Source organism: Ctenopharyngodon idella, chromosome 10, assembly GCF_019924925.1.
Source record: "Ctenopharyngodon idella isolate HZGC_01 chromosome 10, HZGC01, whole genome shotgun sequence".
NCBI lineage: Eukaryota > Metazoa > Chordata > Actinopteri > Cypriniformes > Xenocyprididae > Ctenopharyngodon > Ctenopharyngodon idella.
Window position 1 is genome coordinate 41,893,381 of NC_067229.1, and position 23,522 is coordinate 41,916,902.

The 23,522-nt window shown below is 38.3% G+C and overlaps 1 protein-coding gene across 4 annotated transcripts in view; it reads right to left on the reverse strand.

Moving 5' to 3' along the window:
- Window positions 1-2,214: 2,214 nt before the first annotated feature.
- myo18aa (myosin XVIIIAa) overlaps window positions 2,215-23,522 on the reverse strand; it is a 51,835-nt gene continuing 30,527 nt past the window's right edge. For 2 of the 4 annotated variants that reach the window (XM_051909873.1, XM_051909872.1), the window contains exons 22-43: window positions 21,447-21,575; window positions 20,398-20,541; window positions 19,895-19,984; window positions 19,476-19,595; window positions 18,311-18,425; window positions 17,896-18,023; window positions 17,547-17,701; window positions 16,165-16,288; window positions 15,823-16,023; window positions 15,223-15,333; window positions 15,033-15,137; window positions 14,799-14,945; window positions 14,567-14,680; window positions 9,978-10,094; window positions 9,524-9,607; window positions 9,173-9,310; window positions 8,695-8,880; window positions 8,392-8,531; window positions 8,101-8,145; window positions 6,237-6,359; window positions 4,002-5,461; window positions 2,215-3,336 (exon numbers count right to left, since the gene is read on the reverse strand). In XM_051909873.1, the coding sequence (XP_051765833.1) occupies window positions 4,015-5,461; window positions 6,237-6,359; window positions 8,101-8,145; window positions 8,392-8,531; window positions 8,695-8,880; window positions 9,173-9,310; window positions 9,524-9,607; window positions 9,978-10,094; window positions 14,567-14,680; window positions 14,799-14,945; window positions 15,033-15,137; window positions 15,223-15,333; window positions 15,823-16,023; window positions 16,165-16,288; window positions 17,547-17,701; window positions 17,896-18,023; window positions 18,311-18,425; window positions 19,476-19,595; window positions 19,895-19,984; window positions 20,398-20,541; window positions 21,447-21,575 (3,963 nt within the window). In that variant the 3' untranslated portion in view covers window positions 2,215-3,336; window positions 4,002-4,014. The remainder of the gene's footprint in view (window positions 3,337-4,001; window positions 5,462-6,236; window positions 6,360-8,100; window positions 8,146-8,391; window positions 8,532-8,694; window positions 8,881-9,172; window positions 9,311-9,523; window positions 9,608-9,977; window positions 10,095-14,566; window positions 14,681-14,798; window positions 14,946-15,032; window positions 15,138-15,222; window positions 15,334-15,822; window positions 16,024-16,164; window positions 16,289-17,546; window positions 17,702-17,895; window positions 18,024-18,310; window positions 18,426-19,475; window positions 19,596-19,894; window positions 19,985-20,397; window positions 20,542-21,446; window positions 21,576-23,522) is intronic. The other 2 variants (XM_051909874.1, XM_051909875.1) reach the window with 2 other exon arrangements.

Here is a 23,522-nt window from a genome sequence, read left to right on the forward strand (position 1 = left end):
GAGAGGGCTATGTTGATTGGCTTCGGGATTGCCGTGATCAGCAGAGAGCAACAGACAGGTGTTAAATCACGAGATTCTAGTAGAAGTTTAAACTCGCTGAGACTTGGGAATTTTATATGTGATATTAGAAGATCTATTAAACAATCCAGCATCTGTCAGAACAACATAATGCTCATTATACAACAGTTAAAGGGACAGTTCACCCAAAAATGAAAATCCTGTCATCATTTACTCCCCCTCAAGTTGTTCCAAACATGTATGAATTTCTTTCTTCTGCTGAACACAAAATAATATATTTTGACGAATGTCGGTAACCAAACAGTTGATGGACCCATTGACTTCTATATATTTTTTCAATACTATGGAAGTCAATGCGGCTTATTAACTGTTTGATCACCGACATTCATCAAAATATCTTCTGTCAAATTAAGAAACTGACGTCTGACTATTATTCGTTACATTGGAATTTAAAATATGCATTATTTTACAATTACTAAAAAATGAAATCAAAGCACCATAAGCTTCTTCCAGCTGGAATTTTTTTTTAATACTCATCAAGAGACAAAAAAAAGGGAGGCTTTAAACCATAGTGTCCTGCAGGTTTAACTTTTCCACTGAAGAGCGTCATATCAGTGAACAGGGATCAGAACAGAGACGACAGATACTGTGAATGAGCCCAAACATAGAGCAGTGGGAAATCCCAGCATGCCTCTTCTGTGCATTCCCACAACACTGTTTATCTAAGGCACCCCTGGAGACTCCAGGGATTAAATGCTATTCTTGTGTTTCCACACTGTGTTCCTTCTACTCTGCTAGACAGATGTTCTTTGAAACCTTGGAAAGTAAGCTACATTTTCTTAATACAAAATAGTAACCCAGCAAATTTACACTGTCATAAGGGTGATTGGGGATAATTTTACATGAATTAAAATTTATTTACTATTTTACATACACACACACGTTTTTTCACTATATTAAGCCGCATTTCCACCGCAGGAACTTTCCCCAAGAACTAGGGACTTTGGGGTGGTACTCGGTATGTTCGACCGCAGGAACCAGGGTCTAAATGAAGTTCCGGATAAAAATTTCCCCCCAGAAAGTCCCTGCTCACGAAGTAATACTTTTTCAACGTTCAGGAACATTTGGGGGTGGGACTTGGGTGCTGAACATGCTGATTGGTAGTTCATGCAGCATTTTTAATGGTTGACTCCACGCAACATTTTATTTCAACCAGCATTTTTAAGAGTCTGTTGCGGTGCGTGCAGTAAGAGCTGTTTGCTATTCGAATCAACAGTGGAGTTTAAAATACGACCGATGGACTGATGACGAGGTTCAGGCTTTATTAAGCTTATATGTGGAGGATGAAATCCAGTGGGAACTGGAAAGTTGCGTGCAGTCCTACGTCACCGGACTAATCTTCATGGTACTTTAGACCGTGATGGAAACACAGATAGCATCAGGTCTGGGGGAAGAAAAAAATCCTGGGACAAATTGTTCCGGGTAATTTTGGTATAAAAACGGCTTTAGTGAGGGCACTGGATAGACTTCCATCAATTTTAAATCAGGTTAATGATATTTTCTATCCCCTAAACCTACCCATCACAGAACATGTGGAAAACACTAGGGCTGCATCTGAAATCACATACTTCCCTACTATATAGTAGACGAAAAACAGTATGTGACAAAAGAAGTATGTCCGAATTCACAGTACTCATAAAAAAATAAGGCAAAAAGTACCCGGATGACCTAATACTTCCAGCGAGATTCTGAAGTGTGCATACGATGGACCACAAGAGAGGATTTGTGAATGGCAGTGAAGTAACGTAACCGACACTGCATGTCACATGACAATGACAACATGGCGGATGTGGTATGTCCAAATTACATTCATGCTACACACATTCATACTATTTAGAACATACTTTTTTAGCATTTGTGAATTACTTCAAAATAAGTACATACTCAAGAGAGTATGTGATTACGGACACAGCACAGACTTAACCTACTAAAGGTAACCAGCTAAACCTTTATCTCAGCCTCAGCTGCCTACAAACTGCCTGTATTCCGTTCATTAACTGTCTGTTGTAGTTCACACAAAAAATGGCAAGAGCTGGCTGAATCATCTGTCTCTATGGTACTTCCAGGTATAAGGGCTGAATCTGTACCCTAACTGACACTCTTTAGTCTGTCAGAAATCAAGTTCACAGTCATGAAAATGGATCAACATCTTTTATTTACAATAAAACAAATGCAAAACTCTTTCTTGCATATATATATTGCTCTTATATATCATTTTGCTGTTACTGCATTAGCCACTGCACAGACAAAAAGTCTCGTTTGCATGTATTTTCATAATAAAAGTCTTATTTAATGCATAGAAAAACGGGAGGACACACACACACTTCACATGCACACACCACACATACCCACAGACACAACTTCAGAAATTTTTAGACTCCCATCAATAATCAATTTTGGCAGAGCTAAATTATATAGTACTAAATTATTATATTAACTTAAATGTCATTTAAGGCCCAAACATGATGCACCCCAAGTGAATATAAACTCATCATGAAGACGTTTAAGATGAAAATGCTGCCATTAAGAAAACCAGTGCTAAATTAACTTACTCTGGTTAACAGAAGCTCATCAGCTCGTAAAGAAACAAAGGAGAGAAAGATAAACACCCTATTTCATTAACTGCAAACTACAGTAAAGCTCTGCTAAACAGTTCACTCAAGCAAATTCAAGGCAAAATATGTCATAAAGCAGTCACTCTAACCCACTCTTACCCCCCCCAACACTGCACATTTTGTCTGACACACCCAGTTCAGGTCTCTACTAATGATCTGATGACCTGAATCAGGTGTATTTTATTAGGGAGACATACAAAATGTGCAGTGTTGTGGGTGTCAGGACCAGGGTTGAGAACCACTGCTCTAACCATACAAAATAAACACACATTAAATAAAGATTCTCATTCCTTTCCACAATATATTACTTCATTTTCTTTGAGTGGTTGTTGATAGAGTCGTGAGATCTAAATAAATACATGTGCCACACAGCTGCAGAAAAAATACTGTAAAACACACGGTATATGGACACCAGCGGTGATGAACTGGCCGAAGTGAGTTAGTACTAGGGTAGATGAGAGGTAAACAGAGGCGTTTTTCAGTGCATGTGAGCAGCAGATCAAATCTATGCGGCGCTTTCGGATGGTTGGCTGTCACCATTGCTGTCTTTAACGGACAGTTCTTCCAGTTTGTTTAGTGTCTTTCTCTGGTTCAGTGTTGTCTTCATCGTGTTGCACTGAGTGCAGGTCTGTAGAGAGGGGGGCTGGAGGAAAAAAAGACAAAAGATTTTTTAGAAACAGGAAATAAGCAGAAGATCAAGAGAAGGTTACAGCCACACACTCAGTGCAGACCTGTTCCTTGCGAGAGGTCAGATGTGCTCAATGCAATGCACAGATCGATAGCAGGATCGGGAAAGGTCCGCAAGCCGGGACTCGAACTTGGGACGCCCGAAGTGCAACTGTGCTATATGTCGGCACATGCTGCCCACGAGGCTATTGGCTACCCCTAAAATTAATTTTATCCCTAAAATTAAAATGTTGATAATGATATGGTTCATTAGGTTCTACAAGCTCCAAGATCATCGCTAAGCCTAACCTACCGCAAAGTTCTGATTGATAAAATTTTGTTCCAGAACCAACAAGGAACATGTCCTACTTGGCGAAATCAAGGTAAGCATTCGAGTGTTAGTACTCTACTGTATGTGGGCACACTTTGAATCTGGCTGTGACATTGTTATAACCTTAAAACCATGCTTAAGCTTCAATGTCAGGGCATGCTTTTCCATCCAGTGGCACAAAGGAGGTCATTAGATTTCATTTCTTGACTGAGGTTATTAAAATGTGAACACTGTTTAGAGTTTAACACATAGCAGAACACATCATGCGTTTGGAGAGACGTCAATTCTTAGTCTGGCCCATCCAAAGTCACCTGATAATGATCCTTATTCACTGTCAGGCTTGTAAATATACTTCATTACCAGGCTGTCCACCTTCTTCTTCTGTTTCTTAACTTCTTTTTTGCTGGGGGGTCGTTCTTCATCACTTTCCAGACCCCTATCGGAGGTTTTCTTACCCGGGGTCCTCTTCACGCTGTTCGAGCTGCGATACGAAACGGTTGATGCAGAGCTTGAAGATGATGACTCAGACTCAGATTCTGATTTGGACGATCCAGATTCTTTCTTCCTTGAGCTTCTGGATCCTCTCTTTTCTTTCTGTCTGGAACGCCGCCGAGTGTGACCCTCATTGGAGGAGCTGTCGGACTCAGAGCGCCTGCTCTTCTTCTTGTTCTTTTTCTTGCTGCTCTTGGAGCTGAAGGAACTTAACGAGCTTCCAGAGCGTCCAGAATCTACAGCAGAACCTGAAGCGGAGCGTCTCAAACTGGACCCGCTGTGGCCCAGACCTTCATCGTCCTTGTCTTGCAGCAAACTCTTGATGCTCTTCCGGTCTTCTTCCTCTCCTGCACCACCACCTTTCTCCTCTTCATCTTCATCTGAGTCTTCTAAGCTACGACGTTTGAATTTGATTGGCTTGAAGCTCAGGACTTCATTGATGGCTTTTTCTAGCTCAGGGTCCAGGTAGTTGCGGTGGCTCACAGGTTTAACATCAGAGACATCCAGTGGGTTCTCGGAGGAGCGTAGTTGGGCAGGAGTAGACAGACTACGGCCCACTGAGCGTGGACTGTATGCAGCCACACTCACAGAATCAACATCATCATCTTCATCAACATCATCATTATTCAAACGAACTCCAAACTCACTAAGTCGGGTGCTGTGGGCCAGGGAGATTCGAGAGCCGACGCTGGTGCTCCCAGGACTCCGACTTCTAGATCGTTGCTTCAGACTGGTACTCGTTGACCCGTAATCGCTGCGGCTGTCATCTATCCAAGAAGTACTACGTCTTAAGCTGAAGCTGCTCACACCAGACCGAGCATCATCATCTTGGTCCATCCCGCGGCGGGTGGAAGCTCGACTGGGAGCCACTGAGGACACCGTGGACTCCTTGTCAAATTCTGGACTGCTCTTGGTCCAGCGACGGTCTAGGCCTTTCCTGGCCCTGCTGGCAGCCTCTGAGTAAGCCTGGGAGATCACTGAACCCCGGTCATCCAGGTCATCACCAGTCTGAGGCCTGTCGGCGGATTTGCTTTTAGCTTTGCGTAACGACAATCGGTCAGGCATATCCGGTTGCTCCCGAAGTGCGCTGAAGAGGGAACTCTCATCCCCTGCACCTCCGTTCCAATCCTTCTGATGGGAGCGTTTCCTGTAGCTAAGCGAGCTCATCACAGACACTGGACGGCTCTCGTCTGAGTCTTTTCTTACTTCCTCCTTCCCCTCTTTTCCCTCTTTCACTTCTTTTATATCTTTCACATCAGCATTAGCGGCATTGGGGTGTCTGAGACGGACAGAAAACACATTAAAAGCGGCAGAATTGCAGATGATCAATGAATGAAACAGGATGATACCCGTGACAGAGATAAACATGAATTCAAAGAACGAAAGAGATTTGAGAGGTAATTTAGGAGCATATTTTACACCAACCCCAGGAATAAACTTAAAAGGATTAAACTCCTAATGGCAGTTATGTAACATCTCCATACTAATACTACTGAGGAAAAGAACAGTAACAGCAGTTCCTGGTGAGACAGTCGTGAATCCAACATCATGAAATGCTCTCTTGAGCTTATTAGTACTTCTCACAGATGGAGAGGACATATGCAAGTCTTGGCTGGTTCTCTGTTAAACCACATCAGTAGTGTCCCCAATGTTCTTATCCTGTAAATTTAGATACAAAAGCCGCCTATACCGGGATCATTCTGGTCAGAATAGGAGCAGTCATGGCCTAATGGTTAGAGAGTCAGACTGGTAACCCCAAGGTTGCAGGTTTGATTCTCAATACTGGCAGAAAATGACTGAGGTGCCCTTGAGCAATCGCTTCCAAGTATGGGTTACCATTTAATTTAAAGCTTTTAAATGATCAACTCATCAAAATATTAACTTGTACTTCCAAAGTAAAAACATACATTAAATGTAAACAAACTCATCATTTAGTCCCTAGTTCCTCAACATCATTAAATGTGGTTTAATTTTTCCAACTCCGAGGCCTCGTAAAATGATCTCAAACCTTGAAACAAAACTCTAATATGCAACTAAAGGGGTTCCATACTGACCTGGTGGTCTTCTGGGTGCCCTCATCAGAGAGCGTCTTAGTGGATCCTTTGCTTTTGGAGAGCAATGACTTCACCCCATCCACGCGGTCCTCCACCTCAGAGTCCATATCTGATTCATCTCCACTGCCAACAAGAGAAGCTCAATCAGATATAGCAGCTGACATAAAGGTCAGTTCGGCTGGTCAAGACAAGAAGGTTAGGATACTTCAGTTAGTTGTTAGTGCCACAACAAGTGGTTTCAATAAAATAAATCTGGGAGAAGAGGATTTCAATCCATCCCACAATAACTGCCTCTATTTTGGAAGATGGGAGAGAAAGAGAAACCATTCACATCATACTTTGAATTCAGATCTCTTACTGCATTCTGTCTGTGGAGATCTGTGAACGCAGTGGCACATGTCATATCACTAGCATGAGCCTTTGCAGTTAATATTACTGTTCATATCAGGCTCTACCTTTCAGAATATACACAAAAACCTTATACAAGCATAAATTGCCCAAACACACAATCAGGGATGGCATGAGTGCAGTGGGTTTAGGCTGCAGCTGTTTGTGGAGAATTTCAACTTACTGTCACACACAATTTAAAGCTTAAGCACACACACAGCTCACATTCTGATGCTAATCGACTGTGACAATCTGCTTCTATTGGTTGCGTATCGCAGTTCCACCCAATTACAGCAAATCAGCCGAATGCAGCGGATTCCCCCCTTCCCGAATCCAAGCAGTTACACTTGCACAACAACACACATAAACACATCACAATGTGCTAAACACAGTTAAGTAGCAAGATGCACTAGGAATTCATAGAGCACCTGGGAAACTTTATGCTGAATCATAATTCGCTCTGGAAGTGAAAATTTAACGCATTCATTTAGATATTCAGAATGAAAACTCAAAGGGTTCAGTGGGATTCATTTAACAACAGTTTCTTTGTGTTTTTCAGTATATATAGAAGCCTAATGTACAGGATTCCAACATCTTTTGACAAATTACCAATTTACCTGACGTTAATGCCATTTCCATGACTTTCCCAATTGGATAATTTTTATTACAATATTTTATAAAGATTGCACTCACAAAGAGCAATTTCTAGATTAAATATTTCAGAGCTGAGCATAACTAGAAAAAAAATCTATTCACTATACAATAATTTCCATATATATATATATATATATATATATAAAATCCAAATAATAATAATCCAAAATAAGAGTCTGTGTTTACTTAATATATGTGTGTTTGTTCTGTGTATAATTATTATGTATATATAAATACACACACATACATGTATATATTTAAGAAATATATGCATGTATGTATAAATATATATATTTATTTTTATATTTATATTATATATAAATATACACTTTTTTAATATAAATATAAGATATTTTTCTTAAATATATACATGAATGTGTGTTTATTTATATATGTACATAATAATTATACACAGAACAAACACACATATATTACGTAAATACAGACTCTTATTTTGGATACGGTAATCACGATTATCGTTGAACAGCCCTAATATATATATATATATATATAATATATATATATATATATATTTATTTCCATGTTTTCCATGACTCTGATGAAAAGATGGCTGGTGTTATGGGTAAAATCAGATGAGCAATAATGATAGTGTTAAACATGTACAGCACATGCTCATAAAGACAGGAAAATGCTGCTGTATTAAATGACTTATTGGACTAATGATTCCATTTCAGCTGAAAATAATTCTTGCCATGTAAGACGCAGATTAATACAACAGCATTTTCACATGCTCTTAAAATGAATATAATTACAAACTCAAACCAACAACAGATGAGAAACAAAGACCATTTAGTATCCTCACGTTTTGTTCTTTCTTTTCTGATACTTTGTCACCATGTCTTGTAAACTGGCAAAAATAAAAATTAAAAAAAGAGGAGAAATAGGAAAATGAAAAGGAGAAAAAAGAGAAAATAAGTAAATTGTTGATCCATTCCCAAAAAATTGGAGACAGGAAACAAAAGAAGAAAAAGAAAAGCAAAAGAACTGAAAAAAGTGCATGTCAATGATCGTAACATGCAGTGGTCATCCTGATCAGCTTCAGAGAAATGTTGCCAAGGGAACAGCGATACTGACAGGAGAATAATCCTCATACCTGTTGATGATGTCGTCATCATCATCCGTCTCCATTTCATCTTCCATAGCGGCCTGCAGGTCACCAATCCGCTTAAAGGCCAACTTCAGATCTGCTTGTAAGCTCTGATTTGCTGCTTCCAGACTTTCAATATCCATTTCCTGTTAAAGGTCCAACCAATCAAAGTTATGAAAAATTACCACGGTTTTATAGAAAACATTTTATAGCTTCAGAAAAGACAGCATTGTGGCAGATTCTCTTCATTATAGTCGCTATAGTGATACTAAGGCAATCTCCATCCAGCAGGGACGCTCTGGAACTCACCAGCTCATGTTTTTTGCGGCTGGCTTCTGTTTCTTTCTTAGACAGTTCAGTCATCTCCTCCTTTATGTCCCGGATCTGTCGCTGCATGCGCTTGTTCTGATCCTTCTCCCGGTTTTCGCTGACAACACGCTGGTCTCGTTCCTCAGTCATCTTCTCCAGGTTCTCCTTCAGCCGTGTTACAAGAGACTGGAGGACGAACATAAGCCAAAGATAAGAGCTCTTAAAAAGAAATGAACTGTAAATGAATTGATTGTGTTGTTAATTTGCATGTGCTGTGGACGTTGTTTTAGCACCCAATTCACTAAACGAATTATGCATGGAATCATTTGTTGTGCTCTGTTATGAGTGAAAACTAAAACTATACCGAAATTAAATAAAACATTAAAACTTATTTACAACTAAAATGCAGAAACTATAGCCCTGGTTCAGTGTCTTGCTATGAATGAACTGTATTTGTCAAACCGTACACATGACTCACCTCCAGACGTTTGGTCTGGGTCCTCTCATATTCTAGTTTGGTCTCCAGTTCACGTATTTTGGCTTCCTGGCGGCTGACCAGCGATTTCTCCACCATAGACTGTTCCTGAAATTCAAGCTGTGACTGCAGGGAGTGAAGCTGCCAAAAAGAATAAAAACACACACTGAGGTCACGTTCAAGACCACATGTGACCGACCCACCACAGTTCTTTCACTGCATGGGCCGCTAATCATCTATAAATCCACTATATACTAAAGGAATAGAGTGAATAAGGGAATAGGGGTCAATTTCATGCACAACAACTGTAAAAATGAAGAGAGCATCTGTGTATTTGGGGATTTTTTTTGATACCTTGTCCTGGATCTCTTGTTTTTCCTTCATGGCCTCCTCCACCTGGGTCTGCAGGTCACTGATCTGTGCCAGATCTCTTGTAGACTAAAACATATGTAACACAAAGAGTTAATTTTAACTCTTAATCTGTGATATAGTTTCTTAAATATTTTATAGGCCGATATGTTGATATATCTACGTCTCTTGCGTTCTCCAAGGCTGCATTTATTTGATCAAAAATACTGTAAAAACAGTAATATTGTGAATTATTACTACATTTTAAAATAACAAATTTTCTATATTTATTGTAATTTATACCTGTGATGGCAAAGCTGAATTTTCAGCATCATTACTCAAGTCTTTAGTCACATGATTCTTCAGAAATCATTCTAATATGCTGATTTGAAGCTCAAGAAACATTTCTGAATATTATCAATTTTGAAAATACATCCTGTAATACAGGATGTGAGGTCACCTGAGCCACTGCAGCTTTGTGTTTCTTCATGAGTTCGTTCATGTCCTCCTGATCCTCCTCAAAGCGAGACTGCAGGTCATTCTTCTCTCTCTGCAAACGACTTATCTGCTCCTCCAACTGAGGTAGACAGAACAGACAGGGGTGGATAAGTACCTTGAATAGTTTTATTCACCGGTTTTCAAGGATGAGAAAACACAACCTGTCAATGTTGGAATTGTCTGAATTGACAGCTTCTACCATGTGACAGATAAATAAATCCTGCACCAAAATACAGGAGAGTCTGATTGTTTACACAGCTTTTGACATCAACAACAAATTATATGTTTTTTCAGCCCTTTTAAAAATGACCAAACCTATTTATTTAGCTACATCTAACAGTTGTATTTTATTATTATCTGTGTTTTTCCCTGCTGTGTGTGACCCTTTCAGAGCAAAACAATCTTTTTGACCAAAAAAACATTACTTTTATTTAAAGCTGCAAGCAGCAACGAAAGGGCCCTCGCACCCGGACTCACCACCACCCGTTGGCCTTAGGAAAACAGTGAACCGTGGGTGACATGCATGTAAGTGAGTAAATGCAAGGGAAATATGGCAAAGTCATTTCAAAGTGCCACACTTCCTGCTGCCAACAGGTGGCGCTTTGACTGTAACTGAATATTGCCATGTAGCACTTAGCCAAGTGTTGCATGATTTAACGTGTTTCTAGTGTGTTTGGCATTAACATACTAACATATGTGTGGCATACTGAAATGTGTTTCTGGGAGTGAATTACAGTGTAAAGCATGCCATTTCCTGTTGCCAGCAACTGAATATTGTCATATAGATGTCTTTAGGCCAGGACTCTTATCACACACGTGAAGTTTGGGGCAGATCGGACATTGTATGCCAGACTTACAACAGCTTCATCGTTCATGGCGAAACATCAGACTTTGTCAGGCCGCCACGGACATGCCCTTCAACGAAAACTTAAGATCTTCACAATTTAACATCACTAAGGCCTTAAGATTACACTGACCATATATGATGTAGTTCTGTTTAAATGTCTATGAGGAGTTAATCACAGTGTAAAACATGTCATTTTCTGTTACCCACAGGTGGTGCTATAACTGTAACTGAATATTGTCATGTAGATATCTTCAGGCCAGGACTCTAATAAAACATGTGAAGTTTGGGGCAGATCCGACATTGTATGCCTGAGCTATAACAACTTCCTGTTTCATGGCGAAACATCGAATTTTGTCAGGCCGCCACAGACACGCCCTTCAGTGGAACGTTCATTTAACGTTGTGAAGACCTTTAGATTAGACTGACCAAATATGACCTTGATCTGATTGAAGCTCTAGGAGGAGTTTGTTAAAGTACGACATCTGGAAATGGCAAATTGCATAAATGTTCATTCAAAATATCTTACTTCCTGTTGGGTTTACAGATTTTGCTCCCAGGGGCTTTTTTGTAGGTACTGAGCTGTTACATGTGTCTACTGAATTTCATACCTGTACGTGAAACGTGGCGCGAAGGGCGCTTAATTGAAATTTTGTAGGTGGTGCTATCGAGCCATTTTGCCACACCTAATTCTGAAACCCATATCAGACGTAAATTTTCACCACTTCTGACGCTTATGCAAAGCTTCATGAGTTTTCGAGCATGTTTAGGCCCTCAAAAATGCGATTCATTTCGGAGAAGAAGAAGAATTGACCGAGCAATTACAATAGGGTCCTCACACCATCGGTGCTCGGGCCCTAATAACAGAATGCTTGCCGAAATACAGCCACAGCAGCACTGTGACGTTTTAACAACTATGCTTCTGCCATTTTAGAGTAAGAACGAGAGTGGGACTAAAACACAGTCATTACACACACAGTAATTGCATATTTCTGGTTAAGGCAGTGACGAGGAGATTATATCCTTAAACTCTCCTATTTGACATCATCTGCTCTTCCTCATGAAAAATAAAACAAATGTACACCCCAAGCCCCAACTGAACCATTTAATTCTGAGTAACATATTTTGGGGTTCTTGAAAGAGCCTGTAGTGTGATTAGGGAGGAAGTGAGTGCTCTCAAATGTAGAAAGATTCAGAAAGAGTAATCAGAGAAGAGTAAAGCTGCACTGATTTTCATTTCATCTCCACCCTTTTTTCTGTCCTCAGCGAGGTGAAATGTGAAGTGACAAAATCACAGCCAATCAGAACATATTTGATGTTTAAAATTCCATGTGGAACAGGATTTGGACCAATAAGATTTTACTGTGGGCGGGGCCAGATGGCAAGACACTGCAGGAATAAAAACCAAGCAACTGTAAAAATGTCTTGTTGCCTGTCACAGTCAGTCTGTTAGGACAAAAACTCATATTAACATTAACAACGCTTTATCATGTTGTGCTTGGTTAGGACACCATGATTCTTTATCAGAGTTTAAAGAGGTTAAAGTTTTTTCTACTGGAATACATTTTTTCAAAATGGTTTTTCCATCAGCCTGAGCAGGAAAATAACTACATGCTCTTTATTTGTCTCTATCCAGCAGTTTGAGTGAAACATGATATATTTATTCTGCTCTATTCAATTCAAAAGATGACATATTGCTCAAAACAAACATATTGCCTGACAAAAGCTCTGACAGATCTGTTGGACAAAATTTTAGTTTTCTAATGTAGGAAAACATGTTTTGAATGGCACAATCTCTGATGAATTTGTGGTCTATAATGACTAATCAATCAATTTCATGCAGTTAAAGGGGCTATATGTAAGAATTGTCAGGTATTAATTGCCTTTTGTGTGAACATCTTGTAATGAAACTTAAAAAAACAAGACCTTCCCCGACGTCCAAGGTTGACTATAAAAGCCTATAGGCTGATTTTTATGTGAAGGACTCGGGCTGGTTTCGCTGGGAAAATCCAAAGGATGTGACATCTACGCATGCTCGCGAGAGCCTCTTTTCCGTTCAGTGACACATTAAATGAATGATTAATGTTCAGGATAATGCCGAAAGAGCTATTCTGTAGTGTAATGTCAATTTGTCAATCAAAGAAAAGGGATTCATTCAAACTATAGTCTTACGTTCTCAGATCTATATAGTCTATAGTCTCAAACATACTTTCCGATTCAAACTATCATAACCGTGTAATTTTAATGACTTCATCTGTCGACATGATGCTGGTGAATTGGAGAGCTGGTGCAAACATATCCACATCGCTCTGATCAGATGCTTTCTTAACTGCTGTTTTCTTACCGCTGTCATTTTTGTTTTGTGTTTATTATGTTATTGAGAGGAAAGCGCGTAGCACATATTTGCAGAATTATCTAACCATCGCTCTCAGCATTGTGTATGGCATATGGATGTCCGTTAACTGTATATCGCTGCAAAGGTATTTCCAACTTCTTTTTATTTCTAAGCAAAGAACGAAAAAGAACTCAGTATATCGGGGCTTGAATCACGTTCAGTCACTTGTATGTTACATGTACGTGAGTGCGAGCATGAGCAAAAAGTTGGTGGCTGCAGTTCACTTAAAGGCCACCGGTGTCACTAATAACGAGCATTTCTGAATTCGACACTGTAAAAAATGACAGTGATTTTACGGTAAAAGACTGTAAGAATGCTACGGTGAAAAACAGTTAAATGGTTTACAGAAAGTCTTTGTGCTATATACGGTGAATAGCTGTAATAGATCTAATGGTTCATTTAATGTAATTTTACAGTAAAATACCATTAAATTTACAGTTTTTGGAAGTAAAAATAACATCATTGTATAATTTACAGTGAAAATTGGCATTCCCACAATTCCCTGTGTGACACCTCACATTTGATGTATTTTCGTTGAAATAACTCTGTTTCTTCTTAGTTTTTCTTTTTCTAATCAGCTATGTACATTAGGGTTTTTATGTTACATCTAATGTTGTTAAATTAATGTTTATTGCATTTGTAAAATTTCATGTTAGTGAAATGTTACCAAAATAGGCTTTTTTTTACCATAAATTTAACATATTTTTTTACAGTGTGTAAAATAAACAATTATGAACCGTAATTATAACAATATAAACCTTTAAACTATATGGTTTTGAACTGTAAAATAGACAGTAAACTAAGTGCTGTCCCGTAAAACCTAAAACGTTGCTACCGTGTTTTTTACGGTAAAGTTCTGGCAACCACCGTATTATTTTACGTGGATTTTTTTTTTTCTACAGTGTACATATAGCCCCTTTAACTGCTCAATAACTGGAGGAACTAAATGAAACTTGTGAAACATCTGAAAATGTGGTTGAAAAGGTGATAAATGTTGTATATGAAGACTGTTTAAACAAAATGAACAAAAAAACTTACAAAATCAAACAGTAAACAACTAACCTAAAGAATCAAACAACAAACGAACAGCCCAAACAATCAAAAAGTAAACAAACAGCTTAAACAACTAAATGACAAAACTAAGAACAAACAGTAAACAAACAATCATGCAGTAAATAAACAGGTCAAACAATAAATCCTTACGGTATGAATAAACAAACTGTATGATTGAACAAACGGATGATTAAATGATGAAATCTTGTCCTGTTTATGAACAATGAACTGTTTCCAAATAAAACAGAATTCAACTCACAGACATCTTGGCTTTGGTGATGTCATCCATCTGGATATGAAGGTCTTCAATTTCCAACTCCATGGACTTGCGTGCTTTAACTGAGGCTGTGCAGGCAAACTCGGACTCCTCCAACTAAACCAGATACAACATACGCACTCGTTTGCTCATATGAAGAAATTAGCCCTATTCGATCTATCAATCCAGTGAAGGATATAAATTGTAATTTCTACAGCGCTGATTGTGATTCTACCTTATTTTTGAGTGCGGCGATCTCTCTCTTACTGGGCACGTTAGTCTTCAGGTGGTCCAGCATAATCTGAGCATCAGCTAAAAGAACTTTTGTGCGCTTCAGGTCCTTCCTGAGACGTTTCTCTGTCTCTACATCCTTCTGGCCAACCTGTTATATGGTGTAATACTGTGTTATTCTTTGTTGAGTGTAGTGTTGTATGCTGTCTGCAATATTTGTGTTGTGTTGTGTCTGTACCTGTTCCTGTGCCGTCATCAGTTTGGACTCCAGATCTCTCTTTTCTCTCAGAACTCTCTGTTTATCGTCATATTCCTCCTCTAACTGCACCTCCATCTGCTTCAGCTACACATACATAGCAAAAGAGCCATTAGGAAACATGGAGGTCTCAAATTGAGTTAATTAGAGTGTTCAGATCCTGTGTGTTTACCTTCTTACTGCAGGACAGTCTGATCTCCTCCACCTCCTCATCTTTACTGTCAAGCTCTTTAGAGTGTGTTTGTTTCAATCTCTCCATCTCCATTTCCAAACGGAGTTTAGCCTAAATCACACACACACACACAGAGATTAGATGAGGTTAAGCTGATATTATCCTCTGCAAAACAAGTTGCACTTTTCCAAGCTATAAAGAAATTATGCGCTGAACAATGTTATTTTTGTATTATTTATACTATTTTGGGCTGTCAATCGCAATTAATTGCATCTTACATAAAAGTTTGTGTTTACATAATATATGTGTATATATATCATTACATTTATATTTATTATATATATGTCTGTGTGTGTCAAACTGTCAATATAATAATATATATAATATATATACATAATATATAATAATATACACGCATATATTATGTAAACAAACTTTTATGTTAGATGCGATTAATTGCAATTAATCGATTTGACAGCACTAATACTATTATATTATTTATTAATATCTTAAACTAGCTTTTCTGTTTTTTAATTATTTCTATTTTACTTTTTTTGGAGTCGCTATCCACCTTTTAATTGGCCATTTTTTAGCTTGTACCTGCTCCAGCATCTGAATGGTTCCAGCCTGTTCATCAAGCTCCTCCTCTTGATCTTTGACCTTTGCTTCCAGGTCACGCAGTTGCTTCTTAACCTTTGCAAGTGAAGCCTCGTCTTTGGACTCCTGAGAGGAGAGATCCTGGAGCTCGGATTCCAGCCGCTCTACCTTCACACTGACCGTACACAGCTCTGTGTCCTTCTCCTATTTTTAAAATTATAAATCATTAGCTGATGTTTTTATCCAAAGCAACTTGCCATAAAATTATTACAGAAACCTGAAGTTAAGCGATTTGCTTAAGGACACTAGAGAGAGCGGCACACACTTTTCAATCTTAGTTCTCACCTGTAGCTGTTGTCTGACTGTAAACATCTCGCCCGTCATCATATCTCTTTCTCGGGCCAGTTTCTCCCGCAGGTTCCTCTCCTTCTGTAGTTCCTCTTGAACCTGGTTCTTCTCCACATCAAACCTGCCAGAAATTCAGAAGATAGACAAGCATTGAGCAATGTAATTTCAACCACAGTAACCGAACAGCTTAAACAACTAAACAACTACAAAAGACAGTGAGGAGACAGTGCTTATACAACTAAATGACAAACAAAAAAACAGTAATCAAACAGAAAATAACAGCTTTAAACAAAACAACAAACAAAAGAGTGATTAGACATTAAACAAACTGCTTAAAATCTAAACAACAAACAAAAGACAGTAATCAGACTATAAATTAAAAGCTTTAACTAAACAACAAACAAAAGTTAGAAAAACAGCTTAAACAACTAAACGCCAAACAAAAGTAATTAAGACAGTAAAAACTGTTTAAATAACTAAACGACAAACAAAAGACAGTAATCAGACAGTAAATAAACAATCAAAGAGTAAAGAGCCCAAACAATCATACAGTAATCGAACAGCTTAAACAATTAATTGTTTAACATAAATTGTTTACTTTTTAAACAAACTGTATGATTAAACAAACGTATGATTAAACGATAAGTAAACAAACAGCCCAAACATTAAATGAACAGCCCAACTACTCAGAAAGTAAATAAACCGCTTAACCGCTCAATTAAATGGTAAACAAAGAAACAAAAAGTAAACAGACAGCTCAAACATTCAAATGATAAAAAAAAACAGCCCAAACAATCAAACCGTAAAAAAAAAAAATGTCTGAAACAACCACAGAGTAAACAATAATCAAACCAAAATCTCTATAATCAAACCCCAGCAGGTGACCAGGCAGGAGACTGAAAACACAAACTGAGAGTGTGAGTGTGTGTGTGTGTGTGTGTGTGTGTGTGTGTGTGTCCTGGTAAACCATACTGTACGTTGTGGGGACAAAATGCCATTTGGACATTGTTTAGTCCCCAGGAGAAAAACAGCTTATAAATCATATTATGTTTTTTTGAAAATCTGTGTGTGTACCTGGTATTTCCAATGTTATGGGGACCAAATGTCCCCACAAGGATAGTAATACCAATACATTTTTACCTTATGGGGATATATTTTTTGGTCCCCATGAGGACAACAGCTTATAAATCATACTAAATTACATGTTTTGAAAATCTAAAAATGCAGAAATGTTTCTGTGATGGGTAGATTTAGGGGTAGGGTTAGTGTAGGGGGATAGAATATACAGTTTGTACGGTATAAAAATCATTATGTCTATGAGAAGTCCTCATAAAATATGGAAACCAGTATGAGTGTGTATGTGTGTGATTGGCTCTTACTTCCTCTGTTTTCTCTCCAGCTCATGGTTGCGTCCCTCTTGATTTTCCAGGTGCAGTTTGGTGTCTTGCAGTTCAGCTGCCAGCCGCTGGCATTTCTTCTTCAGCTGCTGGACAGATCGCTGGGACTCCTCCTGGTCAGCCTGTAAATCCGCTAACTACACAGAGAGAGAGAGACAGGAAAGTGAAGTTTATAAATTCTTAAGATTCTGAAGTGTTACTGGTTTCCATCTTCAGAGTGTTATTGTAACAGAGTTTGAATTCAGATACATTTCACACTGTGTGTAGTCTGTTTGGCAAACCTAGTTTGTGCACCGTGTGTGTGTGTGTGTATTTACTGTGCTATACTAACTTTTCTCTCCAGGTGTCTCTTGTTCTGTTGTTCTGTCTCCAGCTTGTCATCCATCTCCTGCTGAAGTTTTTTCTTTGTGAATTCTGTGTCTCTGATGGCACGTTCATATTTTAACCTCCATTCACCTCCTGATGTGCACAAACACACAGAGACAGAAAAATTTTCCCTGAGTTGTGCTGTTTTGTTGAGCTGATTTTGTTGTTGTTGTTTTTTGTGTGTGTGTGTGTGTGTGTGTGTGTGTGTGTTGAGCAGTTTTTGAACAAACTGGTCCTCTTTCGGTCCCAGCAGCCAAGGAAACCACTCCTACTCTCCTACTCTCAAAAAACTGTATATGTTCTCATCAAAATTAAGCATTTCTGTAGTCAGCTTCAGCTTCTATCTGATTGGTCATCTAGATTGTTGTTTTGTGTTTTACCAGAATCGTCATCGTTGTCCATCTCGCCGTTGAGTTCTGATGCTCGGAGGAGTCTGGCCTCCATGATCTCCATCTCCATGGACTCCATCTGTTTCTTCACATTGTCAAACTTCACCTAAGTTTCAGAAAAAGCGGCCCACTCATAAAACAGACTCCTACCAAAACCTCCTCAGATTATAAAAGAAAGTTTATCAACTATAAATTGATATAGTAAAGCTCTCCAACAGTCTTTCACCACAACTTCCAGTTAATCCATGACACAAACTATTCATAATCTAAAGCATTTCAACTACAGTAAAGCTACACTTATAAAAAAGTACTTAGTTACACTTCTGCTAATGAAGGTTGTTTGTGTTGGTTTATGTTGTTGACGCTGTTTTCAGCACTGCAAATCCACTTTGCATATATATTACATATTGATACGGTAAAACCGACGCCATTGTTACTGTTTGTATCACTGTGTATCAAGTGCCGAGGAAGCTTCCGGAGCTGAAATTTAGATATGGTAATAGGCGTTTCGTTTCTGACACACTGTAAGCGGTAGACCAATCACAACAGACTGGGCCATCCGACCAATCAGAGCGGAGTAGGCTCGCAGAAAGGAGGGGCTTAGAGAGACTGAATCTTCAAACAAACCGTTTTCAGACTCTTTGAAAAATTAGGTGATATGTAAATGTACATTTTGAGAAAATTTAAGTATTTTTTTACCTTTGATGCATGTAAATCTATTGTAGGAGACCTCCAAAACAAAGTTAGATTATTATTATTTTAATACATTTTTTTAATCAATTATTTTACCCAAATAAATAAATAAATAAAATAAGACATAAAAAGGTTGTATTTTTGTCTTTTTTTTCTGGTTAAATTTAAATCTTTACAATTTCTATGATTAAAATCCAAATTCTTATTGGTCTCAATAAACCAATTTATTAATATGAATCAGACTTCCCAACACTACATGTAAGAGGCATTTTAGATAAATGTGTTTGATTATTGACTCAGTTTGCTTGGAAGTAAAACTGCACATAAAAAAATATAAAGATGCAGTGTTTTGTAAATTATACCACTGGAAAAAGCTCATTACTGGAAAACTATGCTACTCACTAAGCTAAATTTACAGTTAACTTAGTAGCATCTGTCCTCCTGAAGCATGGAGTACATGTACCTGCATATCCTTCATGTCCTTCTCCAGACGCAATCTCTCGCTCGTCTCTGTCTCCAGCAGCTGGGATGTAGACTCTGCAGAATTCCTCTCATCTGAAAGCTCTGCCGTCAACTCCGTAATCTATATAAACACACATATGCGTTTGTTTCTCTAATATGGTGGAGGCTTTCCATTGACTTCTACTCATATATTATCTCCTCAACTTAAACCTACTAGTCACAGAAACCTTGCTGCATTTTTACATTTTATTTAAAACAACACTTACTACATTTATTGTCTATCCTTGTGGGGAAACTCAGCCTACCTAACTCAAAAATAATCCCCTTTGCTTTCTCAATTTCTCTCTGGTTTTCTCAATACAGTAAAAATGAGGCCCTGCTTTGCCTGTTGAAGTCAAATAAGAAGCTTGCATGTCTTACTCTGCTCTCCAAACGATCCGAGGACAGCCGAAGCTCGTTTCTTTCCTTTTCAACCTTCTCCAGCTTCAACTTCAGATACATGATCTCCTCCTATGAGTCAAAATGCCAGCAAAATCTCAAGCACAAAACAATATTGAATATTTAGATAAGAACAAAACAATCTTTGGCCTGAGGTTTGTTAGGTTAATATTGTATGATCTGATGTTTTTTTTTTATTTATTTTTTGATCAGGCAAGATCTTTCTGCTTTCAGGTGAGTTCAGGAAGGGGCCAGACAACAATGTTGGAACTGCTTTGAGCTCAGATTGAGATGACAGCTTCAGGAATCAAAGAGATACCTCAGCTCTAATGCTGATGCAACAAAAGCCCTCAGATCATGTCATCTTTAAGGCAAACGCATCCACACACATAGGTAAACCTTTGTGCTCTACTTTAAGTTGAAAGAAGCTTTACATAGTGAGCAAACCGGGACATGAAAAAAAGAATAATATGAAAAAGACTCACGTCTTTTCCTCGAATCTGTTCTTCGGTGAGCTGAACCTCAACAAGAGGTCGTACTGTGGTGAAAAGCTTCCACCAAGGCCAGTCCTTCACGCCATGATTCTTCTTAATGTTCTTTTGGACGCAACGGATGGCCAAATCCTGGATCTGTGAGATAGAGAGGGGTTTTTATTTATTTAAAGGGACTGTTCACACAAAAATTTAAATTCTGTCTACATTCACTCGCCCTCAAGTTGTTTATATTATATTATAGCACATAATTTAAATCTTTTGTGCTGCGTTTTTGTCATTTTGCAGCTTGACAGCCCCGGTCTTCATTCGTTTTCATTACATAAAGTGTCCTATTGACTGACATGAGTGTGTGTGAGTGAGTGTGAATGATATGAGGATGACCCAGGTGAAAAAAAAAAGTACATTTCTGTAATGTACTTAAAGTGCTCTATTTTCGTGCACTAATTTTGTACTTAATATACTAAAAATTCTTCTTTAGTACTTCTTAAGATAATCTTAAGAACATCTAAGTGTACTCAACTGTGCTATTTTGAGACACCATGAAATATGAACTAAAATGTGCTTTTAATATACTAGCTCTGTATTTAAAAAATGTATTTAGTTACCACTTATAGTACACTTGAACCCATAGTGTACTACATGTGGTAACTAAATACATTTATTTAGCCTCCTTCATAAATGATAACCTGCTTAATACTATATGGTAGTAAGTTGTAAGTGAATAGACCATTATATTTACAACATCAACCAGTAAAAATATGTTCTGGAGTAATGGATTTGCCACCACAGGAATAAATACAATTTTAAAATATATTAAAATAGAAAAAAAAAATGTTATTTTAAAATTGTAATAATATTTCACAATTACTGTTTTTTTACTGTAAAAACAGTAAAACGAGAGCATAAGAGATTTCTTGTTCAAAAAAATCTTACCCACACCAAACCTTTGATTTTTGTTGGAGAAATAAATGTTGAGATTCAGACTGATTGACATTGCAATTTCAGCACAGGACTGAAGCAAAACGGAAAATTGACTTTACCCTCCTCTTTTTGAAGGCCTGCCGAGACAGAAAGCCCCTGCAGGCGGCCTGGAACAGCGTGATGTTCTGTCTGGTGTGTTCATCCCTCTGTGCCTCTAGTTTAGCCACTGTTCCAGCCCTGAAGAACACCTAACACACACACCAACATAATTGTGACAACAGCAAAGACAGCATGTTAAAAGTGCATATTATGATGGTCCTTAAAGGAACACTCCACTTTTTTTGAAAATAGGCTCATTTTCCAACTCCCCTAGAGTTAAACAGTTGAGTTTTACCGTTTTCGAATCCATTCAGTCGATCTCCGGGTCTGGCGGTACCACTTTTAGCATAGCTTAGCATAGTTCATTGAATCTGATTAGACCGTTAGCATCTCGCTCAAAAATGACCAAAGAGTTTCGATATTTTTTCTATTTAAAACTTGACACTTCTGTAGTTACATCGTTTACTAAGACCGACGGAAAATGAAAAGTTGCGATTTTCTAGGCCGATATGTCTAGGAACTATACTCTCATTCCGGCGTAATAATCAAGGAACTTTGCTGCCGTACCATGGGTGCAGCAGGAGCAATGATATTACGCAGCGCCTGTGACCCCCTGCTTGCACAGGGAGCGTGCCTTGCAACCATTGAGACATTTGTGAGAGACGCTGCGCAATATCATTGTACGCCATGGTACGGCAGCAAAGTTCCTTGATTATTACGCTGGAATGAGAGTATAGTTCCTAGCCATATTGGCCTAGAAAATTGCAACTTTTCATTTTCCGTCGGTCTTAGTACACAATGTAACTACAGAAGAGTCAAGTTTTAAATAGGAAAAATAGGTCATTTTTGAGCGAGATGCTAACGGTCTAATCAGATTCAATGAACTATGCTAAGCTATGCTAAAAGTGGTACCGCCAGACCCGGAGATCGGCTGAATGGATTCGAAAACGGTAAAACTCAACTGTTTAACTCTAGGGGAGTTGGAAAATGAGCCTTTTTTATACACTTCAGTATCATTTTCCTCTACTTATTCAAATAAATTAATATTATCAGTATTTAACATATATTTAAAGGGATAGTACACTCAAAAATGAAAATTGCCATCATTTACTCACCCTCATGCCGTTCCAAAAGAAGAAAAATACAAAAGAATGTTAGTAAGTAAACAGTTTTAGTTCCCATTGACTTCTATTGTATGAGCAAAACAAAAAACAACAACAAACAAACAATGAAAGTCAATGGGAACCGAAACTGTTTGGTTGCCAACATTCTTCAAAATATCTCCTTTTGTGTTCAACAGAAGAAAGAAATGCATACAGGTTTGGAACAACATGATGGTGAGTAAATGATGACAGAATCTGTCTGATCTGATGCATGAAATTTGATCACAAGACATGCAGAGAAGCATGTTGATGCCAGGTGTAAACATCTCATCTGAGATCGATGTTGAACAAGATATAAACAAGGCCTGAGGGTCTGAAGGGAGCAAAAATAAAAAAAATCTGAAATCACTAATTGTCATTACGCTCATGCAACTACAGTATTTCATCTAGTGCCATATCCAATAACAGAACATCTCACCAACAATCGGAACGAACCAAGTAAATCAATGTCCATTTAATGCATATTTGGTTTATTTTTTATTGCCAATAATCGTAAGAGCACAAATCGAGCCGAACTGACAGGAGATGTTGGTAGAGTTGTTTGGATGCTCGAATCCTTCGTGAAAGGCTCCTGACATTGTAATCAATTTCTGAGCGCAGTTCAGCCTTTGCAAACCTTTACGCCAATTGCAGCTGCCACAAAATAATGACTAACTATTCTAACTTATAATACGGTCCAATAAATCTCCATTCTTCGGGGAACGCGCCAGGCGGGGCTTGTTTACACACGACGCTTTTTTTAGGGGTCTTTTTGGCTTGCCGTGATTTTCCAGCTGATGGGATTAAACTGTTGAGCGCCAGCGTCTGTTCACACTGATTAGGACGCCATGAAGAACTAGGAAAGACACAAACAAACAAAGCAGCTCATGCTGAGATGAGAGTTTCTTGCATCCAGCCAACGGACCACGCAGTAGCGGACAAAAAAAAACGCAC